At 41.0% G+C, this 16,665-nt stretch overlaps 1 protein-coding gene across 3 annotated transcripts in view; it reads left to right on the forward strand.

The window, feature by feature from the left end:
* The window catches only part of NME7 (NME/NM23 family member 7), a 104,236-nt gene that overhangs the window by 50,114 nt on the left and 37,457 nt on the right, over positions 1-16,665 (forward strand). For all 3 annotated transcript variants that reach the window (XM_081122063.1, XM_081122065.1, XM_081122064.1), the window contains exons 8-10: positions 520-584; positions 2,954-3,022; positions 6,961-7,062. In XM_081122063.1, the coding sequence (XP_080978189.1) occupies positions 520-584; positions 2,954-3,022; positions 6,961-7,062 (236 nt within the window). The remainder of the gene's footprint in view (positions 1-519; positions 585-2,953; positions 3,023-6,960; positions 7,063-16,665) is intronic.

Genomic DNA, 16,665 nt, shown 5'->3' on the forward strand with positions numbered 1-16,665 from the left:
CCGACATCCAGGGCCTTGGTCAGTGTGGGTTACAGTTCTCTTTCTTTTCCACTGTTTTTCCTTTTTGATGTCTTACCGTCATGAGCACAGCTCACTTTCCCACAGTCGTGTCAAACGTCTGCCTCTTCAATTACAATCTGATGTTTCTCCTCTGAACTCCTCCTCTGAACTTTTTGTGTATCTAGTACTTTGGAACTTCATTTTCTTATAATATTAGTTTTAGTGATTTGATTTTCATGTTCTCTACATCACTGGACTTCAGGGGCCCTAAAGGCAAAATAGTATCTTAAAAGCAGTTTCGTCTTCAGGATCATCACTGATATCCTGCAAAGCACTTACTAAGTGAATCCAGTGACGAGGTAATGCTGGGACTTAGTTTCCCTGCAGAAATGTGTCAGTTCTTCATAGAGAATGTAAGCAAAGGAAAGTAGTTTGATGTAGAAAACTTGTAATTTCTAAGCAACTGACATGCCTTAGACGTTTTGCATTTTTGCCCATCTTTTGCCCATTTTTTTTCAGGACTGCTGGGAAAGATTCTGATGGCCATCCGAGATGCAGGCTTTGAGCTCTCAGCTATGCAGATGGTACGTACATTGCAATGAGTCATAACCTATAAATAAGCTTTAAAATGTTTTACATTGAATTTTCTTTGCACATTTGATGCATTAAAATACAAAAGATATAGTTACTGAACTTGGTAATCTTATAATAAAAAATGTTTTTGAAATTATTTTACCCATCAAATCTTTCACTGAGAGAACTAATAGTCAAGTTGTACACCTAATTTAAGCTTATGTGGTAGATAGGTTTATACAGTTCTTGGAGCTTTGCTTGCAGATATGGGCTGTGAAACCATGTATTTACTTTAACAAACAAAAGATAGAATTGAGCTAAGTCGTTATAATGACTCTTCCATTGTCTGGATTTGTGACTCGAGAGAGTGAGGGAAGAGAGCATTTCGGGCTTCTCCCTGACCAGGGCCTGTTGCTGTTTCCCGGGTCCCCTCCGGCACCTTCCTGGAAGTTGACACCTTTCATCCCCTCTGTGGCTGGTGAGCTGCCCGGCACATTTCTCAGGAACCGTTCTTTGAAGAAGCAGCACCCACTTTGGTGGAGCTCCTGCCTCTGTGCTCTGCTCACCAGTGCATTTGACAAGGAATTGGGTACAAATTATTACAGGAACAGATACATAATACGGGTTCCACAGTGTTGAAGGCCAGCAAGCTTATGCTGTTATGAGGGTGAAATGCTGATTTTGGAGCCAAGACTTTTCTTAGCTCCAAGTATAATTTGAATCCTCTCTGAAAACGAGCTGCTTTGGATTTCTCTGAAGTCTTGTGATCGCCTGAAATCGGAGGTCAGGCACTAAGGGGGTTCTTCCTGTTTTGTGTCCCTGATTGGTGGTACTGCCCACAGGCCAAGAGAAGGTCAGAAATATCTGTTGGTTTGCAAAGTCTTCAGGCAGAACTCAGAGATGGGTGAGGAAGTTGATATTTAAGAATCTCAGCTAGGACTGTAAAGGAATTGTGAGCCAGAACCTTCTCAGAGTAGCAGCATGGCCACGTATCCACAGGTTTGTGAGACCTAAGCCTGCTCAAAAAAATAATCATTGTGGGAATTTAGCTTTAAACATTCATCTAAGTCTAGCTAGATCAACCTATGCCCTAGCTCAGTGATGGGCCGGAGTAGGTGCTCAGTGAAAACAAGAATCATTTTAAAAGGATCCGTTGAACCTATGGGGGGAAGGGGGCACATGACTTAGTGACAGTCACAGCCCTGGATTGTTGGAGTCTTGAAGATCTATTTTGGGGCTTTCTAAGTTTGCGACCTTCGTCAAATTTCAAGCACTCTTATCTTCAGCTTTATTAGCTAAGCAAGGAGAACATTGTTTGCCTAACTGGGTTAAATGGAATGATGGAAGAATTTCCACTGCAGGAATTGTGGGATTTCCAGTGAAAATTACTTGGTATTTAATAAATTATATCTCCTGTTACTACTTTATTATATTAATAGTACAGATTGTGTGAACATAGAGTAAAAACCTGAAATCAAACAGAATTCCCTCCCTGTATAGTTATGTGGCTTATAAAATAAATCCCCCTAGTTTGAATTACTGTCTGTGTAGGCAGAAATTTCTCCATAATCATCAGTCCTGGCAACACTAAGCAAAGAGGTGTGGTAGGTGGGAAATAAAATTGGAAGGTCTTAGTTTTTGAGACACTAGAACTTAATGAACTTTTATTTCTAACTTTGAATACAGCTTGGACAAGAATGGGTCTTTGTAGGCTTATCTTGTTAGCATATCTGACAGCTCCTTTTGGGGAGTAGTAGGAATTCCAGATGCCGGTGTAAGTGCTTTTACCATGAGCCAGGTTGACAAGGGACTTTTCCCAATGCTTGGGAGAAAAAGCATATATGCTCAGTCCTCTCAACAAAATCCGAAGTACTTTTCTTTAATAGCATTTCTTTCTTGTGCCATTAATTTGTCCATAAACAACACTGCCATGTATATGCCTTTTTATTGTGTTGAGAATGAGGTTTTATTCCAAGAGGAATAATGTAGCGGTGAAGGGCATGGTCAGTGAGACCAGGCTGAGGTGGAGCACAAATCTGTCAGAGCCATATGACCCCTCTGGCTCAGCTTCACCTACCCCTCGAGGCTATTAATGCTATTTATGTCACAGGGTTTTCGTAACCACCGAGTGAGATGCTGCGTGTACAGGACCCGGAGCAGTGCTTGATCTATTAAGCACTCAGTAATCATTACACAGTTTTATTATTAATGAGCTAATCTTTGATAACACTTTCTTCTTCTAAGAGTATTTGATTTATGCAAGCTTTACACTTTAAAGTAAAGAAAATACATCCAAGAGATCATAAATGTTGAGTACGTCAGTGTGGCTCATTTTCTTTGCTTTGTTGGCTTATATTTGCTTGTTTTTTTAAAAATACAGTTCAACATGGATCGAGTTAACGTTGAAGAGTTTTATGAAGTTTACAAAGGAGTAGTGTCTGAGTATAATGTAAGTATCAAACTAAATGTAAAGCATTGGTACTGAAAGCAGTTTGTGTCTCTCACATCTTGGGGATCTCAGGATTATCTTTAATCATGAAAGTATTCCTTAAAGTATACAGGGTTCTACCAGCTGTCAGTGATGATACCCAGTGACTGAGGCATTCTTACCCCTGAGAGCCACGGGATCAGTTTTAAAAATATGATATTGTTTCATTTATGAAACAGAAACCTGCTGGAAGGCAAGGAAAAAAGCACCTTGCTGGGATATTAACACATTTTGATATTAACTGTGAAGTTTATAATATTCTCAGGGTGGGAGACTGTCTAAAATGCTTTAGAAAGTTAAAAGTAAATAGTTCTTAACATGATCATATAACTTCATAGCAGTACTTACCATCGACTTTAATGACACAGATGTGGAGTCATCTGAAAATGTAACTGAGACTGAAGAAATAAGACTAAAAGGGTCCTTGAAAACAAATGACTATATTCAAGTAAGACTGTGTTCAAATTATTCCTTAAGATAACGTAGAGTGGACAATTAATCGACGGCAGTTTCCTTCCCCTTCATCAGATTATCTCCTGTACCTTTGTGCTGCAGCCCTGGTCTCCCTCAGCCCTGCGTGGCCAAGACTGACCTGAACATCCTGTTGCATTCGGCATACTGGTCGTGGGACCCCTTCTTTAGAGAGCCAGAGGTTCTTTCCTTTCCTTATAGCTTCTCAAACATTAATCTCATCAGTTCTTCGTCTTAGAGTTACGCCTTCTGTAAGTGGAAGAGATTCTAAAATCTGTTATCTTACTGTCACTTATTCAACCAGGGACGCCTGTTTTTCATTTCTTAAATCTTTTCTTTTATACATTTTCCTTCTTTTATTCGTTCGATTTGACTTTCAAAGAATACTCCTAAAAGCAACAACCTTCAGTAATTCATATTGTATTATAGTCTCATTGTACGTAAGATAAAGAGGCTCATGGAGACGTGCCCGCCAGCAGCCTCGCACCTCGGGTGCGTCCTCACACAGCACCATGTAGTGCTGAGCCTGGTGACCATAGCTGACCGCACTAGTGTTTCATATACAAATCCGAGGTGGACCCTATTTACCTTGGAAAACAACTTTAAAAAAACACACCTCGTCTCTGACTTCTAATGTCTTCTATATTGTGCTTTTAAATACCACACTTTGAAGTTTCCTTTTGTGTAATATGCATTTACTTTTAGCATTTTTGACCTTGGGATTCTGGAGGTAAAGTTAATATTCAGGACTCAAGTTTAAGTTCAAGAAAGAGGTAAATTATTAAATGCTGCATACTTTTAGATGTTTCTTTCTTTTAGAAGGTTTTTATTTAATTTTATGAAGTAGGCCCTCTTAAAAATAATCTTAAGAGGCAGCCTAGCTTAAAGGGACAAAAACAGTTGATCTGATTTTTACTCTGACTTTTGATACAACTCTACCTTTCTTGTCTTCAGATTCTTATTGTGAAATAAGTGATAAGATACTTAAAGTCATACTAATGTTTCTGTCTATATTATTTTTATAAATTTAAAGCTATTTTGATGTGAGGGTGTGAGATGGTTAATGAGGGTGTGAGATGGTGCTTTTTACTGTGGGCTCTGAAGTGTGGGGTTGGAACAGCATCAGCAGCACTATTGTGTGGATATTGTTTTATAACTCAAGTCTAGTTCTAGGTTTTCTCCCAGTACTGGCTTCAAACTGTAGACTTTTCCTCTTTCTCAGAATTCACTGCAGCTGACTTGCAGCTTCCTGAACTCAATTCCCTGTTGCTGTTTTTTCTTGTGGAGTCCGATGCAAGGTCTAGATCCTAACCCACGAGTGTGTGACCACAGACAGGTTATATTCCATCTCTAAGCCTTTGTCTGTCTGTAAAGTGGACATAATGCTGTTACTTGCTCCATGAGATTGTTGTAATAATTAAGTGAAATAAAGTGGTCTGACATATGGAGAGACTGAGTAAATTCAGCCATTTTGTTATGACTACCACCGCTATTATTATTCTAACGTAATTCTTATTGTAGACTCTGTTGATCATTTACAGTTGCATTTGCTGTGTCAGCATTTGCAGTCATAAAAAGGTGTTAATTCCTGTCTCATGGGGTTTATCATGATCCACTGTTTAGTGCACATACAGTCAGTATCTACCCTGTGTCAAACAGCGTGTAAGATACCAGGACACAGAGATGAACAACCACAGGAAAAGCCCACCCACTACCTGCTGTCACGGGGCCTGTGTTTGATGAGGAGAGGCTCGCTCAGGTGATCCCAGGGCAGCCCCTAAGCGCAGTAGTTGCAGGCTGTGAAGGAGACAAACAGGCCCTTTTTTGTCTGGCAGTCTTTAATTAATTACAAACCTGGGCAGAGTGAGGATTCTGTTGAGTCCATTTTTTAAGGGACATGCTGTGCCTTTGATGAGTCCTTTTTCAACATGCTTTTTCCTTTGCATCTTGTGCAGCCCTGTATGCCTGTGTTTCGGGCAGTACTTGTCCTTACCCTGGTGTCGAAGGAGGGAGATGAGTGAGGGAAGGCAGACTCGACTGCCCTCTTCGATCACGTGCCCGTGCCTCCTCCCTGCACTGGGAGCTTGGCTCTTGACAGTGCAGGCAGTGCTTCAGCAGCATGAGACAGAAAATCAGACTCCACGTCATGTTCATAAAGATCAATTACACGTGGCCTTTGTGGGCAGCAGGGTGACTTCGGGGGATACAGTCAGGGACCCTCAGGAGCAGGGTTCTGGGAACCATATTAATTGTGACGTCCTTTCCCTCCTCTTTCACCTCTGGCATTTCTATTCGGTATGATGACTAAGGGTGAATTAATATTTAAATATCCTCCTGCAATAAATAACCTATTTCACTTTGGCACTGCACGGTCATGACAGTGCCCTCCAGGCCCTGCACGGCCTGGCCTCCCCTCCTGCTGCCCTGGCCTCGCTCAGCTCCTGATGCCCTGGCTCCTTTGCTGAGCCTCACCCACCCACCCACCTGTGCTTCGGCCTCCAGTCCTTGCCTCTGCCTGATATCTGCCCTGGGTGTCGTATGGGGGCTGCCACTCTGCCTGGCAGAGCATGAGCCCTTCTCAGCTTTGCGCTGTCTCTGAATCCTCCCACGTACGCCTCTGGGAGTTCTTTTTCTCAGCCTTGGGTTGTATCCTCTACACATACGCAGACTCTTAGCCAACGATTCAAGCGAACTTCTCGGCAGACCCCTGCGGGTGACTCTCCCATCGTCCCCTCGCCCCCTCTAGTATTCCCTCCCTCCAAGTCTAGCTACACTGGCCTCTGTTAATCCGTCTTTGTCTCCTAGACTCAGTGAGAATGTTGGGCTCATGGGTCTCCTCCTCCTGGCCCACTGTCTGGAAGGGGCCTCCAGGCAGTGAGCTGGGGCAGTTGCTGGCTCACCTCACTCGCCTCCCTTCTCCTGGGACCACCGTGCTGTGCCGCCTTCACCCAGTGTCTGCTGACTGTGGTTTCATATAGATGCTCTGCTTTCCAGATGTTTAATGGGAGAGAATAAACCTGGTCCCTGCTGCTTCTCACGTCTGAAAGTCACTATGATTTTTAAAAGTGTCTTTGAAAGGAACACTTTGCAATTTATAGCTTTAGAAATATTCTTTCGACGGCATTGTACTCAAGAGGAGAGAGCCCTTTGAAAGGAAGTTGTACTAGAAGATCATTTCAGATAATACAAGTGTCCAGTATTACATTCAAATGGTGGCAGTGGTAGGAATGGAGATGAGAAACACAGACATTTTTGTTGGAAAAATGGACAAAATTTGGGAGCTGCTTGGCACATGTGCACAGGTGGGGGAGGACGTCATGGTGGGCTTAACACTTTGAGGTTAGTGGAATAGTGGCACCATTAAAAGAGGGGGAGTAAAAGATTATTAAATTATATTAATTTTTAATATTTTATATTATATATTACAGGAGATGGTGACAGAAATGTATTCTGGCCCTTGCGTAGCATTAGAGATTCAACAAACTAACCCTGCGAAGACATTTCGAGAATTCTGTGGACCTGCCGACCCTGTGAGTTTGTGTTTAAATATTAGTGAGGTTTGTTTCATTTATTAACTTAATATATTAACGGGTTTGATAGTTTTAGTTTGCTCTTTAAAAGAAACAATACAAATGAGAACACAATAGACAAAACTTTTTATTCAGAGTAGCATTTTACATCATTTATTTTTTATATAATACTCTAAGACAAAAGTGAATTTTTATTAGCCTAGTGATGATACAGAATGGGCAGAAACATTTACTATGGCATTTTCTTTTAATGTTTCTTCTTGCTAAATTGTTTAGATAAGTAAATATATCAGGTTCTATGACAGAAATTGGGTGGGGTATCAATCACCCTTTGACAAGGAGGCCATGAGTAAGCCCTCAATGTAAAGGATGTTGGTTGGCATGGCAGCCACAGACCAGACCCGCCAATAAAAATGAGCAATGGGACTTAGTGAAGTTTCATGCTCTCTGTGCACCTTTTGGTTTGCTTTGTGCTTTCATCACATGGGCATTGGTGGTGAGTGGCCAGAGAGGGGGTTGAGGAGCAGGCGTCGCCTTACAGCACATGAGAGTCTCCACTGTGTGTTACAGACTGGCAGGATCGTGGGACGTGTTGCTGATTCTAAATACTAGCTACAACTTACGTTTTCTCTTTCCTTCATTTCACTACCACTTGTAAATAGCTCATTGAAAAGGAGGAGCCAGCTCACTGCAGTTTGACTTAGATTGCATTTCGGATGCCCTTGGATGTAAGATAATCCATTAGCAGCGCCTGTTTCAAAGTCAGCCTGTGGGTGCTGCTAGATGAAGCCCGTGGGGAGCACAGTACACCTACACCTGTTCTTAGTGGTGGAAGAGCACCCACAGAGAAACCTACAGATAAGGACTTGCACTGTGTGGGTAAAATACAGACGTCCAAGGGTGGTTTCGTGAAGGAGCAATTACTGTGACGTGGAGTAGCTGAGAGGACTTTGTTAGAGGAAGAGAGAGAGACAGGTGTAAACGGGGCTCACAGAGGCAGCGAGGCACAAAGAGAATGGGGAACTCCCTCAAGCCCACGCCAAGGCCACAGTGACGGGGCCTGCGAATGTACTGGGACCCAGCAGGAGGACCTGCTCGGCTTTAATGGGAACCGCGTGCCTGGCAGTGCGAGGAAATGCAGCTTTTTAGAGGAAATAGGTGAGAATGTTGGCAGTGTGCGATGGGTAACCTTAAAAGCCGCGCTGAAAATGGTGGATTTTGTGCAATTAGAATCCCATATAGTAGGAAGTAGGAATTCCTGGTATCTGGCTTAATTTTGAGTACACCAAGTTATTCCTTTGGGAGCAAATGGAATTGGCAGAGCCCGGAGGCAGGGGCTGTAGAAGCAGAGAGGAGCAGACCTACGACACCAGAAGAGCCACAGGCCCTGCTTTCTGTGTTCCCGGGAGAAGGAGGAGAAACGAGTGCTGTGTGTGGTTGGCCAGAGTGATGTGAATACATGACCCTGCCACAGGGGGTGTTGGGAGAGAGTGGAGGGATGATGAGTGTTTACTGAATTTACTCACGAGAAATAAGGCCGGAGAGAGAAGGTGGGCAGGTCTGGAGACCCTTGTAATGATGAGATTTTACTCTGTGTGAGACCCGTAGTTTTTGAAGAGTTTGAGCCAAGTAGTGACACGATTAGACTTGTAGCAGGCTCACCCTGACTCTGGTGGAAGAATAGTGTAAAGGGAGACAGGGTACAAGTTGCAGTCCAGGCCCAAATGATGGTGACGTAGCCCAGGGTGGTGGCCGGGGGCTTGCTGGGGAGCAGCCAGGGCTTGTTTACCAGGTGGCTCAGCTCTTCTCTTTCTCTAGTGGGTGAGTGGGTGAAGGTTACAGCTGAGGAAACCTGGAGACGGAGTGTGAAGGGACCCTCAGTTCTGCGACATGGAAACAGGACAGAGCAGAATTCTCTCCACTGTCAGTTTCATCTCCGTCTGTTGAAGGGACAAGCAGAGGGCGAATCCGTATTCCTTCAGTGCCCGGCCATAGTTAGAGAAGGCTTTGATGCCCGATGAAAACCAGCCAAACAACAGTGTCTAGTGCTAGCTTAGAGGAAATTATTGGAATAACCAACTCGGTTATTTTATAAGCATGTCACTGATTTTAGCAAATATAAAAATAAAAAAATACATTTCCAGAAAAGTAGTTACTGGCTTAAATGCATTAAAAAAAAAAAAAAATACGGAATGCTTCACTAATTTGCATACCATCCTTGCTCAGGGGCCGTGCTAATCTTCTCTGTATTGTTCCAATTTTAGTATATGTTCTGCCAAAGCAAGCACTTAAATACATTTTTAAGGTAAGAAAATTGAAAGTGTTCCAAGTACAATAGGAACATAGAGCAGTATGCACAAACACGACATAGTCGTAATTTACTGACTTTGAAGTGACTTCCATGCAATAATTTACACTAGCTATTAAGTGATTCAGCAATGAAAAATAATTCTGTTGTAAATCATGTTTTTAATGAGAAATAACTTCTCTAACAGAAAAACAAAACAAAAACCACTTACCTCAATGTTGTATACCTGCCAGAGTGACCAATGCTCTTCCAGTCTGTCCAGGGTTCTCCCAGGTTGAGCACTGAGAGTCCCTCAGCCCCAGGAGAACTGCGATGGTAGTCACTCCCAAAGTTTACCTCATTAGTGCGTGAGGTAAATATATTTTGGAAGGAGAGCTTGCAGAACTCAGTGATTTGGGTGTGGGCACAAGCAGCCAGGTAGGTTACGTAAACAAATTTGTAATAGAAGGAACTGTTAGATTTTGGGAGAAATACAGAAACAGTGATTAAAACATCAAAGCCTCTTTTAATTGTATTCATTGTTTAACTGTTCTACCTGAGCTATTGGTTTAAATTTTAGGTATATATAAATAGCTTTTATTCTTAGAAGTAGGAGATAGAAATAGAAAAAAGCATTCAATCTGGAATTTAAACTATCTTACTTAGGCCCCTATCAGCTTTAGGAAATTTGGAACCCCTTGGTCTTCAACGAAAAAGTTCTTGAATGTGCCTGTTTTATTTTTTAATGTATCTTTATTGTTGAAAGTATTACAAATGTCCCCCTTTTTTCTTGTATTGATCTCTCTATCCTGCACCCCTCCCCCAGGCCTTCACCCCACTATTGTCTGTGTCCGTGGGTTATATATATATGCATATAAGTTCTTAGGTTATTCTCTCTCTCCCACCTCCCACCTTCCCTCTGAGATTGGTCAGTCTGCTCCGTGCTTCTTTGTCTCTGGATCTATTTTGTTCATCAGTTTATTTTGTTCATTAGATTCCACATATGAGTAAGATCATGTGATACTTGTCTTTCTCTGACTGGCTTATTTTGCTTAGCATAGTACTCTCCAGGTCCCACCATGCTGTCTTACTGAGTAAGGGATCCTTTTTTTACAGCTGCATAATATTCCATGATGTAAATGCCTGAGAAGACGCTTGATATGATTTCAATCTTCTTGAACTGGTAGAGACTTGTTTTGTGTCCTACCATGTGGTCTGTCTTTGAGAATTTCTCATGTGCACTTGAGGAAATTATATATTCTGCAGGTTTGGGGTGAAATATTCTATAAATGTCAATTAAATCCATCTGATCTAATGTGTTATTTAGAGTCACTGTTTCCTTGTTGATTTTTTGTCTGGAAGATCTATCCAATAAAGTCAGTGGGGTGTTAAAGTCCTCTAATATGACTGTATTGATGTCGAGCTCTCCCTTAAAGTCCTCCAGAAGGTTGTTGTTTTTTTCAGCCTGCGTGAGTCTTTTATTTTGAGGCGGGACTCTTGTAGACAGCATATATCTGGGTCATTTTTTCTTATCCATTCAGCTACCCTATGTTTTGTTTGGATCATTTAATCCATTTATATTTGAGGTTATTATTGATAGGTACTTATCTAATTGACATTTTAATTCTTTATGCCTACATTTCTATTTCTATTTCTACTTCTAATTACAGCGTTCCCTTTAACATTTCCTGCAATGCTGGTTAGGTGGTGATAAGCTCCTTTAGCCTTTTTTTTTTTTGTCTGGGAAGCTCTTTATTTCACCATCTATTTTGAATGATAGTCTTTCTGGATAGAATATTCTTGGTGTCAGATCCTTGCTTTTCATTACCTTGAATACTTCATGGCATTCCCTTCTGACCTGTAGAGTTTCTGATGAGAAGTCAGCTAATAAATAGCCTTATGGGAGCTCCTTTGTAGGTAACAGATTGCTTTTCTCTTGCTGCTTTTAAGATTCTCTTTTTGGCCCGGCTGGGCGTGGCTCAGAGGTTAAGCGTCAACCTAGGATCCAGGCAATCAGGGTTCGATTCCCGGTCAGGGCACCTGCCTGGGTTGCGGGCTGCCAGACGATCAATGACTCTCTCATTATTGATGTTTCTGTCTCTCTCTCTCCCTCTCCTTTCCTCTCTCTGAAATCAATAAAGATATATTTAAAAAAAAAAAAAAGATTCTCTCTTTGTCTTAAATTTTTGGCATTTTAATTATGATGTGTCTGGGTGTGGGTCTCTTTGGGTTCTTCTTGCTTGGGACTCTCTGTGCCTCCTGAACTTGTGTGACTTTTTCCTTGACAAGGTTAGGGAAGTTTTCTGCCATTATTTCTTCAAACAGGTTCTCTAACCCCTGCTTACTTTCAATCTCCTCTGGCATTCCTATGATGCAAATATTTTCACGTTGCATGTTGTCCCACACATCCCTTAAACTGTCCTCCTGTTTTTTAATTGTTTTTTCTTTTTGGTTCTCTGATTGATTATTTTTTCTACCCTGTCTTCCAATATGCTGATCCAATCCTAAGCTTCCCCTAATCTGCTGTTTATTCCTTCCAATGTCTTTTTTATTTCTACTATGTCATTATTAATTTCCTTCATAGTTTCCATTTCTTTTCTCATGCTGTTGAGCATCCTTATGATCAGTATTCTGAACTCTATATCTGGTAGATTGCTTATCTCCATTTCATTTAGCTCTTTTTCTGGAGAATTCTTTTGTTATTTCACTTAGGGCTTTTGTTTGTCTCCCCATTTGGCTGCATATTTGGATTTGTTTCTATGTATCAGGTATATCTGCTAGGACTCTTGGTCTTTTGAATGGTCTCTGGTGCAGGCCAATGTCAGACACTGTTTGTAACTAGCCTTGAGTACCCAGTTTGAAGCTTTCTTTACTTCACAGCTTGTGGTTCCCTCTGCTGGGGCTGGGTTGGTTTGGACAGGATCAAGATGTGCACCAGGGTCTGCTTTTCCAAGCCCTAGATCCAGAAGCAAATCAGGCCTGTTTTATTTGTTTTTAAAGAAAGTAGTCTGGCAACAGTGGGCTCTTATTTGAGTTCTTCAATGTTAACTTTAATTTTGAAGATTCTTTTTGAACTCACGTTTTATAAATACAAAAATGCTATATGTCACCCTGCTGTAACCAGAAGATGTTGTTTCTTGTTAGTTCTGTTTTGGGGATTGATAAGTGGGTGGAATTAGTTGATTAGGATCCTAAAACAGATGGTTGATGAAAAAACATTCTTTAAAAGCTTACTGGTTTGAAATCAATTTTTCTCCTAAATCTGTACCTCTATGGATATCTTTTTACTACTTTATTATCTCCTATAAATGTGATCCAACACAATAAAGGCTATATTTAGAAACTGTTTGGGATTGTACCTAGTTTTGGCCTTTAAACCGTCCTATTAACTACCATAATTTGCTAGGAATTGGTGATACTGAGATGTCACAATTAAACTTACACAGAATGCAGATGAGATACTGACTGAATCACTAAAAACATATTCTCCCTAGTTTCGGAGAAATGCTTAGATAGAAACGTGTGCCTACCTTTTCTCCCATGAGAAGATTTCACTGTTATTTCAGTTTAAATATAACCATGAATGTAGACTTGCATAAGAAGTTTACTGACAACTTTTCCTTTGCTGTCCTTCTCCACTGCTTACCTCATTGCGTCAGCAGGTTCTATACTTGCTGCAGAGGTGTACACAGTACCCTTGACTCAGAGCATTTCTTTCTATCTCTCTTATCTATTCAGTTATTCAACCAATCAATCCACCGGCCAACCTATCAACCAACCAAACATTTGCAGACCTTCTAGGTACCTTGTATTCTTAGGTGTTGGCAATGAAAAGATGGAGGACATGTTTTCCCTGAGCCAGAGGGACTTTGGTCCCAGTGGGAGGAAATTACTTGTAATTGGTAATTACAATGAAGTCTTGATGTTGCCATGATGAACATAAGCATCAAATGGGAAAAACCTATTTATGATCAAATGAGATTGAGAAATCTTGGGTTAAATGAAAATCCAGTTTCTCTACCTGGTACTCTAGATGATGTGAACAACGCTAACATCTCCAAAGAGGGCTCCTGGGATGAAGTATTTTCCAGCCTTGTTGCCAGAAGTTAGTGATGACAGTCAAGATAAGAAGAAATTCCAAACCATAATCCTTGCTAAGCTGGCTGTAGGGAACGTGAGGTAACCATAAAGAACTTTGAAACAGCTTTGACTTTTTAGGGAAGAGAGAGACAGAACCCCAAATTTCAAAATGTGCTCCTGTATTTGCAGCCCACTCAGCCAGCACACTCCCTCCCGGCATGGTCTGGGCACTCAGGCTGAGACCCTTGCTGCCAGTTTCTCATCAGCGTTGGAAAGTGATCACTTGTCTGGTTGAAACTTATTCATCCTGATATTCTAACACAAATACCTGTGTTTTAAGCCATTCTATAATTATAGAGTGAAAAGGATTATCTATTTAAAGGAATTTGGAAAAATAGTTTTGTTTTTGTTGGTTTGTTTTCTCTTCCCCTTCTCATGCTGAGGGAATGGAGGGGGACTTGGTTTGGAAATTCTCCTTCCCCCTTGAGTACAGCCTGAGACTGGCCTAGAGAGGGGATTTTTGTGCTGGTGCTGAAAGACCCCCTAAAGTTTTGGGGAATAGAATTTAGGAATCTGTGACTTTAGACGAGGAACAAGAACCCACACACTTATTTTCACTAACCTCTGACCTAAGATTAGGAAGAAATCAGATTTTCATATCACATTGCAGTTGTAAATATCTTAAAATATCATTTATAGCCATTGCTACTTGAAAAGTATAGCACTATTGTAGTACTGGCTCAGCTACTAGATCTTAATAAAGATGCACATTATATTATTATATCACAACTTTAAAAATATTTTTATGATTATATTTCAAAATAATTAGTTTCCTTTATAATCCTATGTTTATTTGTTTTTTAATTTATCTTTACTGTTGAAAGTATTTCAGATACCCCTCTTTTCCCCCCATTGATCCCCCCTACCACCACACCTTCACCACACTTGTCTATGTCCATGGGTTATGCTATATGCATATAAGTTCTTTGATTAATCTCTCCCCACCCACTCCCCCACCCCCGCCTTCCCACGCAGATTCATCAGTCTGCTCTATGCTTCTACGTCTGGATCTATTTTGTTCCTCAGTCTGTTTTGTTTATTAGGTTCCACATATGAGTGAGATCATGTAAAACTGAATCAGGAAGAATCAGAAAACCTGAATAGGCCAATAACAACTGATGAAATCAAAGCAGTAATAAAAAAAACTCCCAGCAAACAAAAGCCCTGGTCCAGACAGCTTCACAGGGTAGCTTTCTAATTCTTTAGGTTGTAGGGTTAGATGGTTTACTAAAAACTTTTCTTGCTTTTTGAGGGAGGCCTGCACTGCTATGAACTTCCCTTAGGACTGCTTTCGCTGTGTTCCATAGATTTTGGGTTGTTGTGTGTTCATTTTCATTTGTTTCCAGAAAGTTTTTGATTTCTTTCTTGATATTATTGTTAACCCATTCATTGTTTAATAACATGCTGTTTAGCCTCCATGTGTTTGAATGTTTTTGAGTGTTATTACTGTAGTTGATTTCTAATTTCATGCCACTGTGATCTGAGATGCTTGATGTGATTTCAGTCTTCTTGAACTTGCAGAGACTTGTTTTGTGTCCTAACATGTTGTCTGTCTTTGAGAATGACCCATGTGCACTTGAGAGGAATGTATATTCTGCAGCTTTGGGGTGACATGTTCTGTAAATATCAATTAAACCCATCTGATCTAGTGTGCCATTTAGAGTCACTGTTTCTGTGTTGACTTTTTGTCTAGAAGATCTATCCAGTAAGTCAGTGGGGTGTTCAAGTCCACAAGTATGATAGTATTACTGTTGATCTCACCCTTAAAATCCTTAAGGTCATTATTTATAGGTCCTTATTTATTGCCATTTTAATTCTTTATGCCTATGGTTCTCTCTCTATTTCTTCTTATTACAGCAGTCCCTTTAACATTTCCTGCAGTGCTGGTTGGTGGTGATAAACTTTAGCTTTTTTGGCCTGGGAAATTCTTTATTTCGCCATCTATTTTGAATGATAGCCTTGCTGGATACAGAGCCTTGGTTTCAGAACCTTGCTTTGCATTACCTTGAATACTTGTAGAGTTTCTGATGAGAAGTCAGCTGACAACCTTATGGGAGCTCCTTTGTAGGTAACAGATTGCTTTTCTCTTGCTGCCTTTAATATTCTCTCTTTGCCTTGAATTTTTGGCATTTTAATTATGATGTGTCTGGGTGTGGGTCTCTTTGGGTTCTTCTTGCTTGGGACTCTCTGTGCCTCCTGAACTTGTGTGACTTTTTCCTTGACAAGGTTAGGGAAGTTTTCTGCCATTATTTCTTCAAACAGGTTCTCTAAGCCTTGCTTACTTTCAGCCTCTTCTGATAGCCCTATAATGCTAATATTGTCATGTTTCATGTTGTCCCACAGTTCCCTTAGACTGTCCTCCTGTTTTTTTAGTTGTTTTTTTTATTTTTGGTTCTCTGATTATTTTTTCTACCCCGTCTTCCAAGTTGCTGATCCAATCCTAAGCTTCCCCTAATCTGCTGTTTATTCCTTCCAATGTATTCTTTATTTCTGCTATGTCATTCTTAATTTCCTTCATAATTTCCATATCTTTACTCAGCATCTTTACAATCAGTATTCTGAATTCTGTATCTGATAGATTGCTTATCTCCATTTCATTTAGCTCTTTTTCTGGAGACTTCTCTTGTTCTTTCCTTTGGGGCTTGTTTTTTTGTCTCCCCATTTTGGCTGCCTATTTGGATTTATTTATATGTATTAGGTAGGCCTGCTAGGACTCTCAGTCTTTTTGGCAGGCCAATGTCAGATGCTGTTTGTGACTGGCCTTCAGTACCCTCTTTGGAGCTATCACCAACCCACAGTTTGTGGTTCCCTCTGCTGCAGCTGAGTGTGTTTGGACAGGACCAGGATGCACACCAAAGTCTGCTTTTCCAAGGCCCAGATCCAGAAGCAGATTAGACGAAGAGTCAAAGCACCCACAGGTCTCCCTTTGCCTTCAGGTTGATTAATCTCAGTCTGTTAATGAGCCTTAGGCTGTATACCACAGCACGGCGTAAATTCCTTACGGTGGGTTGAGAGGCTTTCCAATGGATGGGGCAATTGCTTCCCCACCCAAGCAAATGCTGCTTGGATGGTAAATGTCTGCCTGAGAAAGACATCCTCTGTAGTATGGAGCAATGACCCAGCACAGGAATCCAGATGGTTCCCCTCTGAGCTCTATTCCCAGAGCCAGCATCCCT

The sequence above is a fragment of the Miniopterus schreibersii genome (assembly GCF_964146895.1).
Source record: "Miniopterus schreibersii genome assembly, chromosome: 19".
Classification (NCBI taxonomy): Eukaryota; Metazoa; Chordata; class Mammalia; order Chiroptera; family Miniopteridae; genus Miniopterus; species Miniopterus schreibersii.